The following is a 26,899-nucleotide window of genomic DNA, read 5'->3' on the forward strand; positions in this document are numbered from 1 at the left end:
AGTTCAGATTGCTGTCCGGAGCAGTCACAATGGTGCACTGTGGGATACCGCCCGGAGGCCAATACTGTCAAATTGCGGCCACACTAACCCTAATCCGACATGGCAATACTGATTTCAGCGCTACTCCCCTCGTCGGGGAGAGGTACAGAAATCAGTTTTAAAAGCCCTCTGTATCGATATATAGGGCTTCGTTGAGTGAACGGGTGCAGGGTTAAATCGGTTTAACGCTGCTAAATTCAGTATAAACGCGTAGTGTAAACCAGGCCTAAGTCAATGGACAGACTCACGATGACTTCACTAGGCTTTAGATCAGGCACCTAATTGTCCGTTTTATGGTCCGAAATGTTGATGTGAGCATCCCAGGGAGGAAATTGAACATCCTTTTAAGGCACCCATATTTGAAAAGTGCGTTGTGATGGATCTGGAACTGCTCTGTAATTTATTAATACTGTATGTTTGCTGGATGAACACGTGGGGCTAACTCAACAGAGGACTGTGTTGGAAAATGGACAGAAAGGTGGAAAATGGCTCAAAATAAAACACTACTCAGCAAATATTTGAGAATCATTAAGGGACAATACCAGAACTATTGGCTTTATGGATTCTCAGTCTCCTGCTGCACCTACAGGCCTGGCTTGGACCAGATGGGCAAAATCCTAGGAACACAGAAGAACTAAAGAACTCTGGGAGGATTAAAAGGGATCCTCTGTCAAGAGAGGACTGTAGTTGTTCAGGGGAACCAGACTTAGACACAGGGACCCACTAGGGGTATCTGGTGATGTTAGGTCTGCCCAGGTTACCATCAGGGGATGATTGAGCTTTAGAAAAGATCGACGTGTGTAGACTTTATTGTTTTAAAATCCTTTTTCTCTAAACACTGTGTTCCTACTGCAAAATAAAGAGTACTTTGGTTTCCAGAAGGCTGTCTGATCACTGTATATCTCTGGTACCGACTCCTAAAGGGAAGAACTGCAGGTGTCCAAACTCAGTTGGACTTGCTGGGTAATCACAGTTGATATGCACGGTACCAAGTGTGGGAGAACTGCAAAATTCCACCTCAAGACAGGTAAAGCCACAAGACCTAAAACACGAGGGGATGCATTCAGAGAGACTAGAAACAGGACAGGCGGTCTGGGAAGGAAGAAGGGTTTCCTATCCCATGAGCATTTCCAAGATTTTGAACATGAGCATAAAAGTTGAAGTCTCAAAAATGTTTGTGAACCAAAAATGCAAAATAATTTTTGGACTGGATCAATCAAAACGTTTAGTTTCAATTATTTTGAAACTTTTTATCCCAACCTTTTAATTTTTTTGACTTTTTTTACTATAAAATTAATTCAGATTCCAAAATAAAGAATAATTTCATCCCAGTTGTGAAAATTATTGAAACAAAACAGTGCAACAACTAAAAAACTGCTTCTTCAAAATTTTTATGAAATGGAAAATACATCAAAACTGATCTTGTCCCACAAATGGTTTTGATGAATCTGCATTTTCCAACAAAAAAGGTTTAGTCAAAAAATTCCCAACCAGCCTTAGCAGCTATCTTGGTGACAGTGACACAGGCTTGTTGTATTTATTTTAAAGGCTATTTTTAAACAGGATGTAGACTTTAGTGATGCATTATCACACGTTTTTCTTCTTTTCTAATGTAAAATAGCCTAGAATAATTATCCCGCTGTTTTGTAAAACTAAGAATAACACTGGCAAAAAAGTGTGTAAATCCCTGCATACAGATTAAAGGCTCATCTCTTACACAGTTGACTTGTATATGCTTATCGTCTTTTCCCCTAGATCCTCCACACAGCAGGATAGGTGTGTAGGCTGCATGATATTCAGACAAATGTCAGAAATACATTACTGTTCTGATGTATCCGTATTTTTCTCTCTTCTATCCCTAACGCTGGATTTAGTGTTTTTATGATGTTGTATATTGAGAGTCTGATTTAAAATAATTATTCCTATAGTCATTCCTGTACTGCTGCCTCTTTCTTTGTGTTCTTCTCTCCCTTTCCCACCAAATGTTGATGTGTTAGAATTAGTTATTTCTTTTATTTGCTCAGTGGTGCTTTGCATTTGTAAGTATAATTCAAGTCCTGTAATTTTCTTTCTCTTTGGTAAGATTAATCTCTATATAATATTTTTTACTTGTGTTCCGCTTGGATAATGGGAACTTTCCCAAAATGTACATACAATATGTTTTTTGTGTTTTCTTTGATATATCAGATCTGCTATATTAGGTAGTGGCCTATAGTAGGCTGTTATTCTTTAGTTAAAATTTATAGAGCAACCTGCATCTAATACGCTTTGTGAGCACAGAAGGATTTTTATTTGCCCTTGTCCCGTTCTTTCACACATATATATTCTTGCCCTTTTGGGGCTCAATCCAACAAGACACTGAGCAACTTCCGGAGATGTTGAACACCCTCAATTCCTATTAAAATCAGCTCCATACAGGGACTGGTCCCAATGTGAATTATTTATAATATTTTCTGTTTGTTGTCCTTTTGCTGCCATTACTTTTTGTAGTTCTGCTTACAAGATATTTTTTATATAGGGTTGCTTTCATTTTCCCCAGGTGAAGGAACCATGGCTTTCACTCCTTTGTATTATTTTGCGGGTATTCTATTATATTGTTTATTCATTTGTTTATCTACTTATTCATATTTTTAAGTTGCTGGATGTAAAATCATGAGGCCTGACTCTTCTCTCACTGACATTGTTGTAAGCCAGGAATCACTGCTGCGGTAAAGGAGCAGTGATTCCCTCTGTACTACGTTGTTCCAAGCTCTTACAACCTTCGATGAGGCAGAAATCGCTCCAACACACAGATTGTGAAGTGGTTGTAGACTTTCTCGTCCCCAGTTGCCAGAGATGACCAAAGTCTGTTGCAGCGGGGAGCTTAATAAGGTACAAACGTCCTGGTTAGGGAGTTGTTCTCTAGTTGCTCCTTAAAGCATGGCTCTTTATGTCTATGTCCTCACTCTACACAAATATATCCCAGCACCTTCATTAGCATGTATAGAACATCAGTCTTATTTCAGAGCCCAATAAAAGGAGTAGGGCAGAAATCCCACAGGCCGGAAAGGAACTTGACCATCATCCATCAAACAGTTTCAACTTCCTCTCCTGCCTCAGCAACTTGGTCCCTGATTCAGGCACCTCCTTCCCCTGGGGCTCTGGTCAATTCTTACATGTGATGCCAGATTACAAGTATCCCATGCTCAGTTGCTTCCTGGGCCTGTCCCCCAGCCTTAGTTCATCTCCTAGATGCCATCCTGCACAGTCCCTTCTCCAATGGCAATCCATCTTCCTGCTGCAGGATAGTTGGCAGGGGAAGTAAGGGCGGGATTTTATTGCCAACTTTCCTACCAACCAGGGCTGTGGGATGGGTGTGCTTTGGAGAAATGGTCAGCTTCTTCTGCGTGCCCATCCCCAGGGCTCTGGCAGCAGGGCCAGGCCCTACAGCATTGCTGCTAATCTGCAGAGTGGGGGCACCAAGCTTCCGTTGAAATCAGTGAAGTTACATTGCACTAAAACTAGTGGGAGACAGAATCAGCCCAGCGGAGAATGAAGGCCTCTATCCACAGAACAGACACAAGGGACAGTGGCAGAGTCCTCTTCCCCTGCTAAGTCAGCACTACCCCTTTTCTGGAGAAACCATTGTGAGGGAGGATGTCTCAGTCTTTATCATCATTCAATCCCAGCTGTCTGCTGTGGCTTCAAACCTGAGTACCAGTTAGTGCCAATTATAAACAGTTTTGTGACACTCTGCAGTTTGGCTGTTGTGGGTTATTTGCATTTTTTTCTGACTTTCTGTTACTTGTAACAGCTGTGTGAGGAGGCTCATTTATGAAGTGTGTGGTCTTTTCTGCATGATGAGGTACAATGACAGATCTACAGCTTAAATCAGCATAGTATGAGTAAGGATAATTCATTATAAACATATAGGTTGATAAAATCAAGGTATTGTGTTTGACATTTACTGGAAGCATTTCAGTAAACAAAGAGCCAGAAGAAGTGAAGGGATTCAATGTGGGTAGAAAGATTCAGTAGCAAGTTGAACAGCTGATTTATCTCATGACAAGAGTCTGGACTGTTAATGATAAAATTAGTATTTTCTGGAGAATATACTTATGTTGTCAGGTAACAACCTCAGAGAGAATACAAGGCTTTCATTTATTTCGGAGGTTCTGATAACATATAAACCAGCAAAGTGAAATCAATTATATATAAACAGCAGCTGATGCGGACATGCGTAGTACAGACTGAAGTCTATCATATGTGAAACACAGTGCAGCCTCCAATAGGCACCCCCCTGTTTTAGGAAACCACTTTGAAATGTCCAGTTCCAATTTTCATTACCATTTTGTTTGTTTTTTTAGTTAAAGTCCATCTCTATTAGATGACCAACTTTTACTAATTTCTTGGGTGCTAACTCACCCCCTCCCCTCTCCGTACAAACATGCTTTCCATTGATGTTGCTTATACTTATTATTTGTATTCAGGTAGTGCCTAGGGGCCCCAGTCAAGATGGGCACCCCTTCTGCCAAGTGCTGTGCAGTGCATGTTAAGGGTTGGCCCACATACAGATGTGCACTGAAATAATGAAATTCATTTTGTTGCATGCCTTTTGTCATTTTGGCACAAGTGTATGTAGTCTAGCCCAAAGATACAATCTAAATAGACAAGAAATACAAAGTGTGGGAGAAAGGAGGCATTCTTATACCTATTTTACAGATGGGAAACTGAGGCACAAAAAGATTAAAGTAACTCAGCCAGGGTCATACAAGAAGTCTGTGGAAGATATGGGAACTGCATCTAATTTCTGGAGCTTTAGGCAGGTGCTTTTATTGCAAGACTGTCCCTCTTCTCATGTGGTGTCTGAACACAGTTCATAGAGATTCATTGTATGAAAAGTTTTTTATATTCACACTTTAAATGTTAATTTTCTAACCATGAATTTTCCTTTTAAATGAACTCAGTGAAAGGGTCGTGTTGCTTTCCCAAATGCCAGTGAGAAGAGACTTGTTGCTGCCACAGGCACCAATGAAAAGATGTTTTCACTCTCACTAGTGTAAATTACTGAGAAATGAACTTGTAATTACTGTATAAAGTATCCTGTTTCCAACATGCTTTAATATCTATGACATTTGGAACTAATTTTTTGGTACTATTGTCAAGGAGTCAAATTCCAGCCCACTGTAAGTAGATGCAATTCTGTTGACTTCCATGCAGTTGCATCTACTTACATTGATCCATGGTTCTTAGAAAGGGAATCCATTTCTAGAGTTTGTGTGTATCATTGAATGGAAGAGCAGAGGGCTACAGCTGACTTCAGTTACACTGGTATAAACCCAGAATAACTCTGTTAAGAATTATTCTGGGTTTACACCAGTTTAACTGAGATGAAAATCAGGCCCAGTTAGATATTTGGAGCTGAATTTGTGGCCCTGCTCTATTTCCTTTTGCACCCCTGGTGTGGCACAGAGGGAAGGGAAATCTACCATAAAGCTCTGGATGGGGATACCCCTGTTTGGGAGGTGTAAAGCTGGCAGAAATGACTCCTGAAGCCATTGGCACAGTGACAGTAGCTGGAAAACCTGTAATCTTCAGCTGGCATATGTTCCTGAGAGGCCAGAGAGAGAATAAGGGAGTCATAACTGGCAATCACTTCTCTCTGCTATGCCAGTGCAAGGTGGGCTCAGCAGAAAACAGGGCTCTTAGAGTCATGCAAGAGAAACAACTTTTGTATTAGCTTATAATGTAACTTTTACTTTTCTAAAGACTGATGCTATATAAGAAACATTAAATCATTGGTTTCCCAGTAATATACCACATATATAGATCTGCTAGTTCTTCTAGAACTTGGGTCCTCAAGCATCTTGTTATGGGTTGTCTGATGGGCAATGTGGCCTCCTGTGGTTCAGAATGTAAACTTAGTGGTGTTGTAAATGTCACCTGTCTCTTCTTTATTTGTGGCCTCGGTTTCTGTTCTTTGAACAGCATATAAATTGCATCTACATTTTAATCAGGAAGAAGGACTTTGCTAATCATTGTTGGGAAAGGGAAGGTAATTAAATGGGAAAAGACTGTATCTGCATTTTCTGTTCAATCAAAATATAGCTAATACTACCGCAGTCTTGCAGTGCCAAACCCATCCAGTAAGTGATTGTTTAGCCAATTCCAGGGATTTTCCTTGCAGTTATTGGCTGACGTTTGAACCTGGTAAAAATGGGTGCAGCTCCTTTGAAGTCAACTGAGTTATGTTTGTTAACACTACATCTGAATTTGGCCTCTTCTCTTCTGCAGAAAACGAGAGTTAAGCACTGAAATAGTTTGAAATAAAATCATGGCCAAAGGGATTTGGAAAGGGCATTATATGGTCACAATAGAAGTCATATTTGCCTTTTTTTCAAAATGTTACCTTGAGGTTTTTCCAGGACCGTGCTGTGCTCTCAGTTTGGAGAGTGGAAATGGGTGCATATACTATAGTCTAAGGGAAGCATTTTTACTCTTGTGTATATATAAGTAATGTCTTTTTCTGCCAAAGCTTGCCTTCATTTAGCTCTTGCAAGCATAACTGCAGTGGCCCGAGTTCTTCTATGTCCAGGTTTCTACAGGTGAAATCCATAGGGAGATAATAATGTATTTGCGATATTTATAGGTATAGTGCCTCTCACATATTTTCTTTCTTGAAGGACTAGAATCTCCTTGTGCATGATTCTTTTTAAGGACTAGTCTGTAGGATACTATTCAAATCAAGCCAAAAAACATCCACAAGGATGCAGAAATACACATGGACTGTAATTTACAGAGAAGTATTTCTGTGGTCCATGTGACAGTGACTTGCTGCTGATACATGTAGTGAGATTCCCCACTGACTTACCCTCATATCCGACTGGTCACAACTCTTGTGCTGTTTGGTGTAAGTTATAGCAGCTTCCCCAGGCTACCTGGAATGTCTCTCCAGGGGGAAGGATAGCTCAGTGATTTGACCATTGGCCTGTTAAACCAGCGTTGTGAGTTCAATCCTTCAGGGGACCATTTAGGGATCTGGGGCAAAAATCTGTCTGGGGATTGGTCCTGTTTTTAAGCAGGGGATTGGACTAGATGACCTCCTGAGGTCCCTTCCAGCCCTGATATTCTATGATTCATGGCCCTCCTGCCCCAGCCCCACCTGTGGCATTCCCCTCACACCAGTGCTTGCAAAGGGGTCTGCAGTGGACAGTCTTTTGGCCCTCTTCTGCACTGCCTGTCCAAAGGGAATCATTCCCCAGCTGGAAATGAGGCTTTTAGAAACCCTTTATGCTGCTCCAGCTCTTTTACCCAGCATAAAAGGGACTAGAACAAGGAGGAGTATCTCACCCAATGGGCCTGATTCACATCTCTCACTGGTTATATAATGGCATATCTTTTTTGACTTCATTGGAATTATTTCTAATTTACACTGACATAAGTGTGAAAAGAGGGTGGTCTTACATTGGGAACACTTGATTTAAGTAAAACGTCAGTGTAATCAGCTGATTCCAGAATTTTAACTGAAAATGCCATCCTGTGTACCTCTGTATAGGAAGTCAAGGGACCTGATTCTGATCCCATTTATACCTGTTTAAAGCTAGAGTAACTCTGCTTACTTCATTGGAATTACTCCAGATTCACTCCAGTGTGAAGGAAATCAGAATCAGGCCTCAGAAGCTTGGAACTTATATTATTTTTAGCACAAAAATCCTTTGTTTTGTAATGCACAAAGAGTGCCTGAAGGGACCATAAATATTTTGTGAATCTGGTCAATAGATAAAAGTAGAAAATACTTAGAACATGAAGAAATTCATCTATCTATCTACTGACAGTGCCTTATGGAAGAACAAGAGTCTATGTACAATAAGGCAATAATGTGGGATTTAATGAAAAAGTTACAGCTTTTCGGGTTGTTAGCTGAGCTGCTGCAGAAAAAGATGGTAGGTAGTTTTGCACATGTAGCAGAATTTGTTGGTGAATGTCTGTGAGTAGATCTTCTCTGGTAGTGCACACAGCTGAAATTATTATAAATGATAATTATAATGCCATCCATCTGTACTGTCAGCCATTAACAAATACAGAATAACTTACATATTATTTCTGAAGTGCAGACATTGTGTTCGACATTGCACAAGACAGAGAGAGACAAGGGCCAATAATTTGCCTTGACTTATACCTCATATGACTGCCTTAAGATCACAAAAAATAATTTACTTCTGGCATGAAATCATTACATTTTAAATGTATCCAGTCTGTTTGACTGTCAGCTAAACACAGTCAGAAAATAATGCTAGAACAAGCCTCATATTTAGGATATGATCCTGCAAAGACTCTTAAAGTTAATCATGTGCCTAAGTCTTTGCAGCACTCTGGCATAGATTGTAAAATCCTTGTACTAGGCATTTTATGAGAAATTTTCTGTAACTCATCCTTGTATGTCATATTTTTGTACTGCTAATAGCAGTTGTTCTTTACCTCAAATGGTAGGGGAATGTGCTTTTGGAGCAAGAGGATCTCAGTTTTATCTGCTTTGTTGCAATGAAGTTGTGCATGTAGCACAGTGTTAATCCTGTAGCAAAGTCCTAGATTGCAACAAACAGTTATTCTATATACCTTGAACAGTATTTCCATTTGCTATGTCAAATTTCATACTGTACGTGTGACCAAATCATTAGATGACATTTTAATTTTGCAAATGTAAAATGTATACATATACAGCTTTGAAATGAATTAGGAATTAATATGGCAACACCACACCCTTATGAACACCAATTTAATGCTGTCTTTACTGAACACCTAGATGGCAAACTTAATTTGTCATCAGGTCCAAGACTGCAGGAAAGTAGATGAGAGAAAGGAGATCAGAGTAAAGGAATAAAATGGAGAAAAAGCCCAAGGATGAAGCAGTGAATGAAAAAGAGAATGCAACTCTTAGGGGAGATATGGGGTATAGATACGGTTGTGCAAAAAATATTAAGCTTCTAGGAACACTGATAGAATTAGAAGAGCTGGTAAACTGTGTTCTGTGTACCTCTCAAAAGAACATTAACAAAACTCCACCTGGAATTACCTTACTGTTAAGGGATGAAACTGAGCCAGCCCCAGCCCCATGCAACATACCTAATCGAGCTCTGAGAGTGAGCTACGTCAGGACTTACAGCTCATTTTGGTAGCTGGTTGCTTGCTGACACCAGATCAAATGGAAGTGACTGAGAAGGAGGGTTCCCTGCAGAAACATGTTGTACGTGGCTCCATTACAACATTAACCCTTTGGCATTTGTTCTTCTGTAGAAAACTGTAGTGGGGAAGGTCATTGTCATGACAGATATACACTCAATATCATTTTACTTGTACCTTTATATACCGAGATTGCTGTTGATGAGGATAACATATCCACCCATGTATGTGTGCAGAAGCTGTGGATTTTCTGTGTTATAATTAATCCTGTCTCTATTCAGGGCATCCTAATATACTCTCCAATATATGAACACCCTGTATTATAGTTAGAGCCAAACTAAAGCTTCTGGAGGTAGAGGCATCCGGATGTTGCTGCATCTGAGAGGCAGTGGCTGGAGGCGTTATACCTGTATACGGCAGAGGCAATCATGTAATGCCTTTGTTGATATTGGGGGAGAGCATGCTTATAGGCCTTCATTGCTCCATCTTTGGAAAACAAGGAGCACATGTTCCCCAGGCATTGTCCAATGTATTGGGGACAGAGAAAGGTCATCTACCCACCTCTCTCTATACCACCTTGGCTGAAGTAAATGATGGCTGCATCCTGCCTCAGAATGTTACTTGGGAAAGGAATTCCCAACATCCTCACCTTTCTCCCTGCCTCCCTCAGGTCACGTGTTCTGTGGTAGCCGCAGCTTGGCTCTTATATGTGTTTAATCGGATTGTGATTTTCATTCACAGAGCTTCGGCCAAACCCTTTTGTCAGTTTTGTTTTGTGTGAGTTCATGCCTCTCAAGTTTTGTTCTGAATTTTGAGATTTGAATGAACCCAAAAATTCAAAGCAAAATTCAGCAGAAATTGAATTTCAACTGGTTTCCCACCAAATTGCACATTTTCCACCCCAAACCAGTATTTGGAGATAGGCCTTTTAATGTCTTTGACACTAGATAAAGTTTTGGTTTAATTTTGCTCCTGTGGGTATGTCTTGTGGGCAGCAGCTCAGCACCTGATACTCCTGGGGGAATTCTGCACCACTGCGCAATGCAGAATTTTGCAGAAATTAGCATTGTGCATGCAGAATTTCCTTTCCCCCTACAGAAATGGGCTGCAGTGCTGCTGGCCACCATTAAGGACCGCTGGACCCGGCAGAGCCCAGCTTGCACATAAAAGACACTGCTGTGGGGAAGGGGAGAGAGCTAGAGGGTTCCTGGCAGCTGCAGTTTCCTGCATACCTTGAGGGAAGGAGCAGGTGATGGATAGGGAACTCCATGCAAGCCTGAGACTGAGCATCAGGCTGTTTCTCCCTCTGGATCCTGGGGGTCTGGGGTGGAAGAGGGTGGGTGTCTCGGCACAGCTGGGCTCTGCGGGGAGAGGGGGCAGGTGCCTGGGCTCTGAGGGGGAGATGAGGCAGGTGTCTGGGCAAGGGGGGGGCTCACAGCTGGGATTGGGGGGAGAAGGTATGGGTATCTGGGCCAGGGGACCCCGCGGCTGTGCTTTGGGGGGGAAAGGGTGCAGGTATCTGGGTCAGGGAGCCCCATCACTGGGTTCTGCGGGGGAGAGGTTTGGGATATGTTGGCTGAGGGGGCACTGTGGCTGGGCTCTGGGGGGGAGGGGTTGTGGGTGTCTGTCCCCCCTGACTTGGCACAGTGCGTGGGGGAAGAGGCCAGAGAAACTGGAACTAGGTTGTCATAGGGGTTTCGTTAACTCTCTACTCCTGGGGGAATTTTTATGTATCTGTATTGTTACAGACATACTTGCTGACAGGTATTTTGAGATAAACTACAGAATAATTGAAACGGGCATGATTATATAGTGTTATTTTGACAAATAAGGTTTGCAGAATTTTAAAATACTCTGTGCAGAATTTTTTTTATTGTTTATTTATTTATTTTTGGTGCAGAATGTCCCCAGGAGTAACCTGAGAAATTATTCAATTAGAGAGACTGAGCTGCAGATTCCACAAGGAACTGCGCCCGATCCAAAATACACTCCAGCTTTGAGGGAGTAAGGATCTTGAATCAGATGAGAACTTTTTGGTTGGCCCCTATCTTTACCAGCAATTGGCCTACAGAGCACTCAAAACTTATCCCTAGTGTGCTTGAATCTTGTCCCAGGTTTGGCAAAAATAAGTATGTGAATTTTGGTGAACCTGAATTTGGAGCTGAAGCCAGATAAAAGGGACAGATTCCCCACAGCTCTAGTGTTAGAGTGTGATCTTGCTTCTGTTGAAGTCAACAGAAGTTTTCCCATTGGCTTATGTGGTAGCAGGTCCGTTATGTGAGATTATTACATTATAAATGTTATATTCCAAGAGTAGCAAACGTAGCAAAGATCTCATCACATCATCCAGTTTATAATCTTAACCAGGGCATTGTCTGACTTTCTTGTAGATTTCATTTATACAGGTATGTCCATATAAATATAATGGAAGTTCTGTCTCTCACTCTCTCACACACACACATGCAAAGGAGTGAAGAATCCTGGATTCTCCATAATATTCTGCTTTGTGAGCCAGTCTTCAGTGAAATAGTGCAGAGCATGTGTGTATTTAAATAATGAGTTGTATTACAAGGCAAAACATTTCAGAAAGATTTACTCAGATATCGAGACATAAAGGATGACATTTTCTTAGTGTGGCCTCTATTTGCATCCACATCGTTTTTGGCACATTATCACTTGTGCCTGCAAATCATCAAATTTACATGTAGACATTCCATTTGTACATGTAAATTAAAGGCAAATAAATGGTTTAGATTAAAGGAATTAATTTGTTGTGTCTCTTGTGTGACACCTTGCTACAGCCAGATTGCTGAGACTCAAGAGCCAGCCTCTTATCCAGGGGGACAGATGGCAATTTCCTTTTGATGAGGATTCATTTTTTTGGTAACAAGGGAGCCCTATGGTAACCATTTTTCTTGAGTAGAAAGAATCTTTCAGAAGTTTGATAAATCATTCTAAAATAGGCCAGCTTAGGAATCAAGGAACGTCAGTAAATTGAATTCAAGTGATTCTACCCTCTTCAGAAAGTTTAGGAGATTCCCTTAGCATATATTCCTGCTATGTATGTCAACTACTTCAGAAAAGTATAGAATTGTGGTACGTGCCTTGGTCCTAATGTTCTCACTAACACTGGTGTAAATAAGTAGTCATTCCGTTGTAATTAATGGAATTACACTGGTGTAAAAACCCCTGTAAGTCAGGGGCGAGTCAGACTTCTTATGTTTACAGGAAGTTTATGCCACATGTAAGGATGAAATTTAGTTTTGAAGAAAGTGGTTAACCTTAAAGGGCCAGATCATTAATTGGGATAAAGAATGCAGCTCTAGTAACATAAATGGAACCACACCAGTTTACCCCGATGAAGGATTGACCTGTAACAAATAAGTAAATTTAGACATCCAGGAACTTACATTATTGGAGGTAGGTGCCCAATGTTGTCATTTTAAAGCATTCTGTCAGCTACTATTTCTAACTCCTTTTTTACTCTTCCAGTATCCATGTAGCTGCCTGAAGACACATATTTACTTTCTTTTCTAGTTTTGTTCTTTTCTATTTGTCAAACATAAGGCATAGTCGGTCCTGAGAGGGGCTGAGGACTCTCAGCTCCCCTGGCAGGACTGGATTCAAATAGTATTCCTCTTCCCAATTCCCCTTCTCCTCTTTTCTCTTCTATGTTAAAGAAGCAAAGATCAACGTGGCTGGAACGATGTCCATTCACTTCCCTGTTCATGTACTATCATCTTCATCATTCATATCTATAATAGGGTGCAGAGCTGTGGGAATGGTGTCTGTTGTTTAACTGCTTTGCTGTTGATATCACATAACACAGCTTTTTTTATAACATAAACTCAGGTTGTGGATTTGGGGTTATGATTCCAATTTGACCACATTAGACATTCTACACCTTGTTTATAAAGATAGTTTGGTCATTTTTGAGGCATACGCCAATGTCCATGCTGCATAAGTGATACCAGGATGCACATTAGAGCTGTGTTCTCTCCAGCACCTCAGGTCGTGTCGCTTTGCATTGAATCAAGTCATGTCACATCAGCAATATTACTATCAGTACTTATTCCTGATAGGCAATTCAGCATAGATTTGGACAGCAAATATCCCAGCCACAATAATTGTATATAATGAGCAGATTAAGTATCTGTGAAAAACAGAGATTTTAAAGGTCCCTAGCAAGTCTGTACCTTCAGATTTCAATATCCAATTTCTACTATTTATGCTATTGCATATATTTGAATGTGTATTTTCATATAAATATTTTATAGATATGTGCAGATGTTTAAATGTCTGTTTTGCCTGTACAGAATTGTTGTTGTCTACAGTAACTTGAAAATACAAATTCAAACAATTTTAAAATGTATATGTTTCCCTTGATGGACTTTAGCAGTATAGATATATAGTATAGTTATAGGCCTATCATGTAAATCTTTATTCAGACATTTTTTAAAATAACAAGTGTTGACAGATTGTTTTCAGATTTGGGTGGAAAAAAGGTTTCCTTCCAACATTTACCTAGCAAGAGTTTATCGTCAAAGAGTAGTGCAAATTTAAATTATATGGCAACCTTTTTATTAGACAGTCTACACCATTGTTCATTTAGAAATATAAAATGTTGTAATTATCCCATTATACAAAATCCAAGAATGGATTTTAAAAAAAGAACAAAAATAGCTTCCACTGACTTTGCTAGGATTTAAAATGTACAGGGGCCCCAAATGTCAGACTAGAGTATCTTTTTGTACATTTAATTTATTTTATTTAATTAACTAGATTTACATTTTGTGCTCATCAATAATTTTCTCTTGAGGTCAATGTATCTATATATACACAACACCTCTGAAAATGAGGCTACTTTGGTTTAGGAGCCAAAAGGTGAAGTAAGCTTTGGCACCCAGATTTGAAATTTGTGATTGTAAAACTCTATAAATGCTGAGTGTTGCTATCATTATTATTATTATTTCTACAAGAATTTATCTGGAGCTTATCCCTGTGACACTGAGGTGCCTTACAGGGGCTAAGCTGAGACAACCTATAGTGTCTTTATGAGATTCTATCAGAGATTTTTAGATTTTGCAGGGAGCCAGGTTGCAAAGTATTAGTGCCACATATATTACAAAAATTAAAAATGTAAATCTATGCTCTAGTCAGATATTTGGGAGCAGAATCAATGGAAGTCACACAATTTCAAAGGAAGTGGCAGCTCCTCAGTACCTCTACGGACCAGGTCACTTTTATTTAGGAGCCTAACATAAAAAGTATATCTACACAGCATTTTGGAGCAAACATGAGCAAGCCTCCCAGCCTGGGCTGACACACGGGCTAGCAAGGCTCACATTAGTGCTCTAAAAATAGCTGACTAGACAGTGGTTTGAAGTGGTGGCTTGGACTGGAGCTCAGGCTTTGAAGCCACCCCTCTACATAGGCTTCAGAGGTTTGAAAAATCGTGTCCTACCTGTTTAAGGTATTTGAGGTATATGAATAATTATATTGTTACTATAAATGTGTTAGTTATTATTAAAGATATACTGATTAGTAAAGCAATGATGATGTGGGTAATAACAATAATGAAGAACTTCCATAAAAAAGCCATGCCAACCCTAAAACATACTCTTCCCATTCATCTGTTCCATAACCCAGTCGACCTTAATCACACCTTTTCTTGCATGCTTCCCCTAGGGAAAAAAAAAAAAGGGAAAATTGGTGAGTCTTTCAGTGTGCTCTCAAGGTCACAAAAAATGTCTGAGCCCTGGCATAAAATGCAAATAGCCTTCAGTTATGGCAGTGCTACAAGAGCAGGTGTCATTGTAGTAAACTTGTGATGGCCTTGGGGCAAAAATTTCAGTTCCACATTCAAACTTCTTAACAATACAGATAGGAGCCTGCCGCAAAGTTCTTACTAAAAGTCATTTCTGAACTCATCCCAAGCTCTGGGGATGTTCAGATCCAGGATTTGGTTGGGTACCATCTAATAAAGCAAGGATTGTTTATTATTTTAAACAAATACCTTTCAGTGGTTGGATATTTTATTGCCAGATGCATGTGAATGTGCCAGATCAAGGTTACTTCATTGGCTATTAAAACTGTGAAGTTTCTACAGTAATTTCAGTTTTAGATGGTGACCAGAAATGTGGGAGTTTAAAAAGCCCACCTAGGAAACAAGCAAGCTTTTGTAACATAACCATTCAAGCTGTTACTTTATAATATACCCACTCCTTCAATGCTGCATTCAAGTGAAGTCTCCTCACCCTTCACCCTTTTCTACAAATAGTTGAAAAACCGACACATCCTTATTCTCCTCATCTATTGATATTACATAAAGTGATCATACGATAAAGTTGACAGGCCTAGTTTTTGATACTATGCTTCAGTGTCCTGAAATGTCTTGGTTTTTCATTTCATTAATCAAACCATTTGCATTCTTCTTAATATTTGTTAAAGAGGCATTGCTTTACTTAGTAGAATTTCACCTTTCTTTACCAGTGCAGTGGAACGAGCATACACTATGATGAACACTTCGGGTATGTCTATACTATGGGATTATTCTGATTTTACATAAACCGGTTTTGTAAAACAGATTGTATAAAGTCAAGTGCACGCAGCCACACTAAGCACATTAATTCGGTGGTGTGCGTCCATGTATCGCGGCTAGCATCGATTTCTGGAGCGTTGCACTGTGGGTAGCTATCCTATAGCTATCCTATAGTTCCCTCAGTCTCCCTCGCCCATTGGAATTCTGGGTTGAGATCACAAAGCATGATGGAGCAAAAACAGTGTCGTGGATGATTCTGGGTAAATGTCATCACTCAATCCTTCCTCCGTGAAAGAAACGGCAGACAATCGTTTCGCACCCTTTTTCCCCTGGATTGCTCTGGCAGATGCCACAGCATGGCAACCATGGAGCCTGTTTTGCCTTTTGTCACTGTCACCGTATGTGTACTGGATGCTGCTGACAGAGGCGGTACTGCAGTGCTACACAGCAGCATTCTTTTGCCTTTGCAAGGTAGCAGAGATGGTTACCATCCCTATTGCACCATCTGCCATTGTAAATTGGCGATGAGATGATGGTTATCAGTCATTTTGCACCATTTGCGATTGGAAATTAGCGATGACGGTTATCAATCATTTTGTACCGTTTGCAATTGGAAATTGGCGACGATGGTTATCGATCATTTTGTACCGTCTGCTGCTGTCGTGGGTGCTCCTTGGCGGCCTGGTGAGAGTCGGGCTGGGGCACATGGAAAAAATGGGAATGACTCCCTGGGTCATTCCCTTCTTTATGTTTGTCTAAAAATAGAGTCAGTCCTGCCTAGAGTATGAGGCAAGTCTACTAGAGAGCCAGAGAGTAAAGCCGCCTGGGTCAGAGCCCCAGAGATCCCGCAGAAATGGAGCTGCATGCCATTCTAGAGGGTGCCCTGCAGAACAACCCCACTCGTTGCTTCCCTCTCCCAACCTCCTGGGCTACCGTCGCAATGTCCCCTCATTTGTGAGATTAAGTAATAAAGAATGCAGGAATAAGAAACACTGACTTTATAGCGAGGTAAAATGAGGGGGCAGGCAGCCTCCAGCTGCTTGTGGAGTCCAGGCAGGACATTAAGGGGGAGAGGGGAGAGGAGCGCAGCCCTCCCACTGCTAATGAATAGTCCAGGATACAGAAATGCTTTCTTCTAGACATCGAAAGGCAGGGGGTTTGATGGAGGTCAGGCTCAGCTGCTATGATGACGGACGATTACCAAGCATTTGTACCGTCTGCCAGGAATGATAGGGAGTCACTCCCATTTTCACTCCAGGTGCTCCCTGGCCGCCTCATCAAGGCAGCCAGGAGCACTCAAGTGGGCTGATGACGGTTTTCCACCTACTTTCTGTACCAATCTCGCCCATCAGGACAAAGGAAGGGGAGGGGATCGCTGCTCGGTCAGGCGCTGCAGCACCGTGTTTACACATAGCATGCAGTAGACACGGTGACATTGAAAAGTGGCAAAGAAACAATATTTTTCTCTTTTCTTTCATGGGGCGAGGGAAGGGGGGTAAATTGACGAGACTATACCCTGAACCACCGCGGACAATGTTTTTGACTCTACAGGCATTGGGAGTCAGCCAAGAATGCAAATGCTTTTCTGAGACTGCAGGAACTGTGGGATAGCTGGGAGTCCTCAGTCCCCCTCCCTCCCTCCATAAGTGTCCATTTGATTCTTTGGCTTTCCGTTACATTTGTCACGCTGCACTGTGCTGGAGTCCCCACTGTGGCCTCTGTCTATCATAGCCTGGAGATTTTTCAAATGCTTTGGCATTTCGTCTTCTGTAAGGGCTCTGATAGAACAGATTTGTCTCCCATACAGCGATCAGATCAAGTATCTCCCGTACAGTCCTGCTGGAGCTCTTTTGGATTTGGGACTGCATGGCCACCCATGCTGATCAGAGCTCCACGCTGGCAAACAGGAAATGAAATTCAAAAGTTTGGCGGGCTTTTCCTGTCCTACCTGCCTGTGCATCCGAGTTCAGATTGCTTTCCAGAGCGGTCACAATGGTGCACTGTGGGATACCGCCTAGAGGCCAATACCATCAATTTGCGGCCACACTAACCTAATCCAACATGGCAATACCGATTTCAGCACTACTCCTCTCGTCGGGGAGGAGTACAGAAACCGGTTTAAAGAGCCCTTTATATCTATATAAAGGGCCTCATTGTGTGGACGGGTGCAGCGTTAAATCGGTTTAACGCTGCTAAATTTGGTTTAAAAGCGTAGTGTAGACCAGGCCTTCGGAGTGAAAAGAAAAGTCAAATGAGTGTACATGCTATCACAACTGATATTTTTCTCAATGTAAATAAAAACACTTGTTCAGATTTTCTTGATAAATTCATTCGGACACCACATTACTGGAAAAAATACTCCATCACAGGGAATATGCACAAATTGCTACCACAAGGAGTAGGCATGTGTTGCTGTTGAGTAAGAAGCTGGTGCTAACGACATCAGCATGCATTTTTTAAAATGCACTTTTTAATGAGTATTTCCAAACACTACAAAATGTTACTGCAGAAGAGTACCAGTTTACTCTCTTAATTTTACAGCATTCTTTTAATAATGTAGTTCCATTGACTTCAGTGGAGTAACTCCTGATTTACCCTAGTGTAAGAGAGAGCTCAGAATCAGATCCATAGACTTTTCTTTCTGAGAGGTTAGATTTGGGACAGTGGGAAAATGTATTGAAGCAGCTTAGATCCTACAGGGCTCCTCCTCATAAGAACTTCAAGATAATTTCATTAACAGGCACTGGGGCACTCTTGAGAAGTTAGGCCTGTCATTTTAAAGTAAGCTCTCCATGACCTGCTGCTACAGGTGCTGCTTAGAGTGGAAGCAGAAACTCAGGCACTGGAAGTGACAGCTCTGAAGAGCCTCAGCATTCTTAGTGAAATCACTATTTAAAAACTGAAACTAATACTGAAGAGTCCTTTAATGGGATCTTTCATAATATATTTCTATCAATAAGTGCTCCCAAGTGCTAACGTCTGCATTCAGAAATAGCAGAAATCTCTCAAGCCGGAGTTGGAAGAGGCTAATGGGTATTATTTTAAAATTAGAGCAAGGTATAATATGTCCGATGTTATCCTGTTGTCCAAATAATTAAGATAAACTTGAGTCTTCCATCCCCAATTTGCATCAAAGTTTAGAAGGAATCAGTTTGTGAAAGTTTGAATCTCCCATCAACAGCTTGCAACAGCTCCTGAAAATATTCAAAGGAAAATCTATTATTTTAAAATCTGATTTAGGGGGAGGTTGGGATATTCTTATTCACATTTGGTAGAACCTTATAAAGCTGGTCTGAAAGCAGATTTTCCGTCCTGTGGAAACAAAGCGAAGTTTTGGAATTTATTGCCATTCCCATCACGACAAAACAGGAGATCTTTTGAAATGTTTCCCAAAAAACAAGACCAAGGCTTTCCCTGCCCACAAAAAAATAGCCTGGTGATTAGAGTACTCCCTTGAGAATGTGGGACACCCAAGTTTAAATCCCTGCTCTGCCTGATTTGGAGCATGGACTTGAACCTCCCACATCCCAGGCAAGCAGGCCAACTTTTTGAAAAAGACAAACACACCTCTACCTATTCCTCTTCCCAGTGAAGATTCCACTGGAATCTTCCCATGAAAACTTGGTTTTGATGAATCAGCATTTATCATGGTCCCCCCACTTACTTATCCAACTTCTCCACCATTATCACACCGTTATCTACAGGGCAGGCACAAAGATTTGGATCGATCCTTAGGGGTAAAGCTAAACGAAACAGGTGCATTATTCTATTGTATTACATGTCTCAGATTATTACAAAGTATAACTGCTCAAAATCAGTCTTCTGTATTCTGCCACAGGTGTAGTGGTCCCTGCATGGACTGATTGGAGGCAAGAGTTGACGTGTTCTCTCTCATTCAGTATCAGAAGTTTGACTCTTGCGTCCAGTAGCTCCATGATTCCAGCCTCCATCGCCCACTTGTTAAATTTTCAAACAAGCAACTTTGTGTTTTCTCCTTTGCTACTCCTCTCACATGGGATGTGCTTCTGTAACCATGTTCTGTAACAACACCAACTTATATTCCACCTTCAAATATCTCCTTAAAACTCTCCTCTAGTGTGCTGAGGACCATTGCCTGTCATCCTGAGCAATATTGTCTTATTGTTGCCTTGTACTCCCCTATCGGGCCGTCTGTATCCATGTATTGTCTTTTGTCTTATACTTCGATTGTAAACTCTTTGGGGGCAGGGATTGTTTTTCTTTCTGTGTTCCTACAGTGCCTTGTACAATGGGATCCTGGGTCCAGGGCTGGGGCTCCTAGGCTCTACGATAATATGAATCATAATAAATAACCTACTTTTCTATCTCTGCATTCTTAGATGAGAATGAGAAAATGTAAAAGTGAATAAATATAATTTACTAAAGTAGGCAAGTTATCTATATTCTGCTCCCACACATCTATGGAAATTATTTTTAAAAAATGAAATGATATATCCTCAATGCTGATAAGAAACTTCATTATACATACTTTTAACCCATTGCATAATAGATTAATGCCTCATGTGATACATCAGCAGAATTTAGCTCAGTGTTCCTAGCAGCAATATTCCAGCTGTTTGAGAAATTTGTTTTTTTACTCCAGGTGGGATAGTGAAAAACCCAATTCTATATCCCTTTTACTTCCTGAACATATTTTTGGGGCACATACCTAGGACCAGAATAGATCATGTACTTGCTACTACAAAGGGGTTTTGTTTTGTTTTGTTTTTAATAAACCTTATTCAAATATACATAAAAACAGAATGAAGGCTAAACAGGATTTATCATCCTACATTTCAAATCTATGACATTTTCTGTTTAACCCACTAGAACAGTTTGGGGTGTGTAACTGGGTGTCTCTTCAGAATTGGGGAGGAGAAGGGGATTCCAGTCTCGGGCTCTAAACAAACAAATGAGGCTCAGGTCCATGCCGGGGTGCTGGAACAATTTGTATAGTGGAGATTCTGAAAGCCATTGAACCAAACTGTAAACTCTGTATATAATGAAAACCACATCAAACCATGGGCTGCTACCGCACCCCCAGCATCCCTAGTTCCAGCACCTATGGGTCCGTGCCCTGACCTCTTTTTGCCACCTTTTCCAAGACCATTTTCTTCACCTCCTTCCCACAGCCTACCCAATCCTTTATGTTTCTTCCCTCTTTGCCTGAAGGAATTTAATGCCATCTGGGTATCTTCCCTCTTGGTGCAGAGTAAACCCCGCTTCCCTTCTTGTAGATCCTTCTTACAGCCTACCCAATCCTTTATGTTTCTTCCCTCTTTGCCTGAAGGAATTTAACACCATCTCGGTATCTTCCCCCTTGGTGCAGAGTAAACCCCCCTTCCCTTCTTGTAGATCACCCATCATCAAAGTGTACCACACTCTTTTATGTCTTTGTCTTCACAATACCCTTGTGAGATAGGGAAGTGCTATTGTCCCCATTTTCCAGATGGGGATTGAAGCACTGAGAAGCTGAGTGACTTGCCTGAGTCTGTGGCAGATCAAGAAATTGACTGTGAGTCTCCCAGGTTCTAGGCTAACACCTGAACCAGTCTTTCATCTAGTTCAGAGATGTTCCATTCCAGTTTGTTTACCTGCTGCATCGGCAGGTTTGGCCAATCGCAACTCCCACTGGCCGTGGTTCGCCATCTCAGGCCAATGGGGGCAGCGGGAAGTGGTACAGGCTGACGGATGTGCTGGCTGTGGCTTCCCGCCACCCCCATTGGCCTGGGATGGCAAACCGCGGCCAGTGGGAGCCACGATCAGCTGAACCTGCCAACGTGGCAGGTAAACAAACTGGCCCGGCCCGCCAGGGTATTTACTGTGGCGAGCCACGTGCCAGCGGTTGCCGACCCCTGGTCTAATCTCTTATACCAGTCTGTTTCTCCAACAATTTTTCATCACCAGAACATTCCCTAGCACTTGTGGCTTAGTTTATATGACTAGTACCAGTCATAGGACATCTGAATCCCCAGTGAGACACTTTCCTCTGTATTTAAATATGTAATTGTTCTTTTACAAACCCAAGTGTTGCTTAGAGTGTCTTTATGTGGGATTTGGACATTCTGTTGAGATGACCATTTGAAAATTGGTCCATCAGTGAAAATGCTTTATGCATGCTATGTTGTATATTGAGCACGTCATTATGGCAGAAGAAGTGAAATATGCCGACAGCTGGAGAATTGTATGTGAACCCTGGAATTAATTATTCACAGACAAAAACAAATAATAACTATATCAATACATTTTCCATGGTTTTGCAAATAGAATGCTGTGGAGATGGTTATTCATTTTCAGTTGACATCCATTTAACTTAATCATAGGGTCAAGTTCCAGACTGTGATTTGTGTTTGTGTTGACACATATTCCTTGAATGTATAAACCGGTAGAAGCAGCGGGTTTTTCTCATATTTGGGTTCAGTAGTTGAGCTGAAGTAACACTAAGCAAGAAGATTTATTTCTAATCTTAATGGCAAAACTTAAGGTCTGATCCCATTCCTTTTAAAGTCAAAGACTGAACTTTCATTGATTTCACATAGATGCAAGATTCGGGTACCTAGATTATGCACCTAAGAAGGAAATACAAGTATCACTCCGAACAATAGGACAATTGTGTTCTTCAGGACAATGGAATTTCCTCTGGGATTCTTAGACACATTCATTGTCAAAAGGACCAGTGCATCAGAAATAAAAACCTCTCTGAAGAAGTGCTTAAGCTCTAGGGATAAACTGGAGTATTCCCCTATGTTAGTACTGTAGCATTTATATATTCATTTAGCGCTGTGTTTTGTGTGCTTCCTTGCTCATCAGTGGTTTTACCGTGATCTTTTCTTTTTTTTTTCAGCTGGTTAATAATCCACTGGCAAGTCAAGCAGCAGCGGCTGCAGCAGCAGCAGCCATGGGCTCAATAGCAAGCTCACAGGCCTTTGGCAATGCACTCTCCAGTCTTCAGGGGGTCACAGGTCAACTAGTCACTAATGCACAAGGACAGGTGAGTTGAAGATGGAGAAAATGGTGAATTCTTATGGCAGATTGATGTTTGGATGAAAATGAATTTCTTTTGCATGACAGCAATTTGTAAGTGCACATATTGAGATAAATAAATAATGTTTACCAGGAAAGGTAAGGAACAGAAATGTTTAGGACTGGGGGTGGGGTGGTGTTAGAATGGGGAATTTGTTTTTTAAACTGAAAAAGGTTTAGCTTTTGCTTTTCTAATGCAATCTTGGGAAGAGATTACAAGAATGTAACAATGTGGTATTTTAAGTGTGCAGATTGTTGCTGAGTCTTACTTTGCTAATTCAAGAACCCAATAATTCTCACCAAAAAAAAGCAGTCACTCCCCACTTCTAAGCACAGATTTAATAACAGAAATCTACTCTGAGGTCTTATAGTACTAAGACTGCATTATTTTTATAAACTATACCATTTATTAGTATGTAATAAAGTGTTCATAAAAGATATACCACACTAGTCAAAATAAATTAACAAAGCATATTTTGTAATACAGTATCTTTGATTTAGTATGATTATTTGCTCATTGTTTATTAAATCACAAAATTTAGCAACCTTCAATGGATCTGCCAGTCATTAGTGCAAATTCAAGAGGCTCTTTTAAAAACCTTTTAATGCTGTGTTTTAAACGCAATAATTTGTACATTTTTGAGCTATCTAAAAGGGAAGTTTCATCATATCATGCTTATTTACAGAGTTGCTTATTTGTCTTAACTGAAGCTGATATCATTCTGGTCCTGCAATATGGCCCCAGTTCAGAAAGGTATGCACCTAACTTTAAGCACATGAGTGATCCCATTGACTTCATGTTCTTAAGTACCTTCCTGAATCATGATCATTGACTGGCTTTATCCTCTCATCTGTCAGTAACAAGAGTAATGTGACTATTTGTTTCACAGCAAATAGTATTAGAATAGAATCATTATAATAAGGGTAATAATATAGTTTAAGATTACTACTACTAACTTGGTACTCTATACCAAAAAACAAACCTGTTATTAGAAGAGATACTACTAAAATGAAAAATTCAAGCTGATGCCAGACACTTCAGTAGATGTTTGATGGACTGGTACAGCCCCGCATATCAGTGATTATAAAGTTTCATTCTACAGTTCTTGACTTATAATTCAAAAGAGCACAAATTGTCAGTTCTCCTTTCTTCCTCATAATTTTATGTCACTGAGTTTTTTTTACTAGAGACAAAGGTTACATTTTTTTCTGACAATAAAACAATACAAAACAAAAACAGCATCCTCAAACTTTATAGGGATTTTTTTTACATAAAACATAAACAAAGATGCATCCTGAGCTTCAGTCTCCCCATCTAAGTCCCAGAAAAAATGCTGACCTTGTTATATTTACTGGGTGGGTGCAGAATTGTTCCATCACTACCCCGAGGGTTGAACGATAGAGCTTGTCAAAGTGAGGCCTTATCTAATGAATCATCTTATCGCAGGTGCACACCACACATATTAAAGGAGGATTGTATGAACAATGTGCCCTCTACAATAACCTTTCAATGTCTACTTTAACCCTTGTTTCAATCCCTTTTCATCAAAGGATCATTTTATGCAGCCAGCTTTAAATAGAGGCTCTCAAAAGCCTATTAAGATTTCTGGAGGCATGGGGTATTGGTATGAAAGAAAAGTTGGTTATAATACCTATAATTCATAGTCAGATCACCTCCATCTAGAAAGCCTGCTTCTTTATATGTGTGCTCCAGAAATAGTGCATATCCTTCTCTCACAAGAGACCCTTGGCTCCTAAAATGTAAATTGTAAGAGTTGAAGATATACATCCATGTCAGTTTTTCAGTAGTTTTTCCTTACATATTCTCTCTAGAAAACATGTAAGTGAAATATATATGTAAGTCGGATGCTTAATAAATTAGTATTATGAATATATCAGTGAATGAAACTGTAGTCAATTGGGCCAGGGTACTGCTAGTTATTCTACAGGTAAAGTAAAAATCTAAAAATTCCACAGGTTTCAGAGAAAGAGAGGGGCTCAGAAAAAGAGTCTTTTTCTCTATTGTTAAATAAAAGTACAGTGTATTTCTGTCTATTCAGTTCTTTGGGGCAAGGACTGTCTTTTTGTTATGTGTCTGTAGAGTGCTTAGCACAATAGGGATTTGGCTCATGGCTGGGGCTCCCAGGCACTATCACAATGTAAATAAATAATAATCATGATAATAATAAAAATATAGCAGCCGTCTCTACAATAGTCTGTTGCTTATAGCATGCTTCTGAAGCTATCCGTCCATGTAACATGCATATTGTGTTTTAGACTGAGGAGCTCTGTTGAGTCTGCCCTTGCCAATTAATACAATTCTAGCAAAGCAGCAAAAATGGTGCATCTAACTTTTAAAACTTAGTCCATAAGTGAGTAGTGGATTTGGGTACCTCTGCTTTTTTGAGTGATCAACCTGAGACCCTTTAAGGGAGTCTGACTTTCAGAAAGTCCTGAGGACTTGCCCTCTGAAAATCAGGCTCCTTCAAAGAATCTCAAGTTTGGAACCACAAATCACTTGTCTTCTCTGGAAAGTTAGGTTCAGGTGATTTACCATTTGTATGTGCAAACATATTAATTGTAGACCCCTTCTTTTTTTTAAAGATTTAGGTCTTATATAATTGTCTGTCTGTTGACTAAATATATGGTGGTCCTCAATCCCTTGTAACACAGTGACATAATATAGGTCAAATCTGAGATCTTAATACAAATCTAGAGGAAATTACCTTTTGGGTGACATATGACTTGACCTTTAACTCCAACCATTTTTATGTTCCGAGTGTCCAGATTATACAAGTGTGACAACATTTTATGTAGCAAATTTGTATTGATTTAACTTTGGAATTTAAAAATGATGGTATGATTTCTTTTCTTATGTCACTACTACTTATTTGGGAAGCCTGAATTTTTCACAACCAAGATATCGGAAGAGACGTTAACATTTGGATAACATATTTACATCACCTGATTAGTTTGTTATAATGTAAGTGGAAAAATCTATGTTAATTGTCTTTATTCACAAGCAAATTAGGTTACTCTGTCTTCAAAGTTAAGAAGCCCATTTGTACAACAGTACTGGGCTTCTGGTACCACTTTTGCATTTGGAATTATTTCAGATGCAGAAAAATAGAATATTTGTTTTACTCTATTGCATGCAGAAGAAAGCATAGACATTTTATGTTTTAGCTGTTGGTATTGATATTTTGGAAGGAGGTAATGCCCATTGAATCCCTATCTTTTAAATCTCTACAGATTTGAAAGCATGCTTTATGGTGATGGTTACTACAAAGGCTACCTCCAGCCCAGTTTTCTACTTGACTAAAATATACGGCCATATTCTACCGTCAGTTACACTCATGCAATCCTGTTGACTTAAGCAGGGTTTACATGGGCTTGAAGTGAGGGTGCAATGCAGCTTAGGAAGTTCAGTCATTTTATAATAAGGACAAGAGCTTTATAAGAAGAAATATATTCATTTTGTCAACCTGAGGGATTGTAAAATAGAAATGACACCAGAGAGTAGAAGAACATAGCATGTTAAAAAAGTTAAATCTAATAACTTTATAAAACTGTGTTGTGATGAGGAGAGAACAAAACCAGCTAATTTTCCTTTTTTGACATTCATGTGAAAATAATGTCAGTGTTAATATACATGAATAGTGAACATGTTAATTATACAGTGGATTTAAAGAATGATATCAGTATCATTTAAGAATACCATCTAAAGAACTCAATCTACATTGAACATGTGCTAACTCCCTGGATATGAAAACCTTCTACATATAGAGAACTTTAGGTGCAGTCCACAGAGCTTAACATACATAACTATCTGTACAGCTTTTTAATCTGCAATTAGTTTGCAAAACTAAACAGAGAGAGTGGCATTGTTGATCCAATATGATAATAGATGTACTTTGGTTCTCGTTATTCTGATGAGAGGGCACACATTTGCTCTTTGAGCTTCTTGATAGTAAATGGTGCTAATGAGGCCTGATGGATTCTCTGCTCCTAACAAGGCTCTCAGCAGTGAGAGTGATTACAATGGAGATAGATTTGATGGGATGCGCTCGCTTTTGTAGTGTCTCAGCTGCTGACACTCTGCGACATAATCAGGTCACA

At 40.2% G+C, this 26,899-nt stretch overlaps 1 protein-coding gene across 1 annotated transcript in view; it reads left to right on the top strand.

Moving 5' to 3' along the window:
* Positions 1-26,899, top strand: part of POU6F2 (POU class 6 homeobox 2) — a 404,244-nt gene that overhangs the window by 308,850 nt on the left and 68,495 nt on the right. The window contains exon 6 of the mRNA XM_075061999.1: positions 22,602-22,748. Coding sequence (XP_074918100.1) covers positions 22,602-22,748 — 147 coding nt within the window. The remainder of the gene's footprint in view (positions 1-22,601; positions 22,749-26,899) is intronic.

This window comes from Chelonoidis abingdonii, chromosome 2 (assembly GCF_003597395.2).
Source record: "Chelonoidis abingdonii isolate Lonesome George chromosome 2, CheloAbing_2.0, whole genome shotgun sequence".
Lineage (NCBI taxonomy): Eukaryota > Metazoa > Chordata > Testudines > Testudinidae > Chelonoidis > Chelonoidis abingdonii.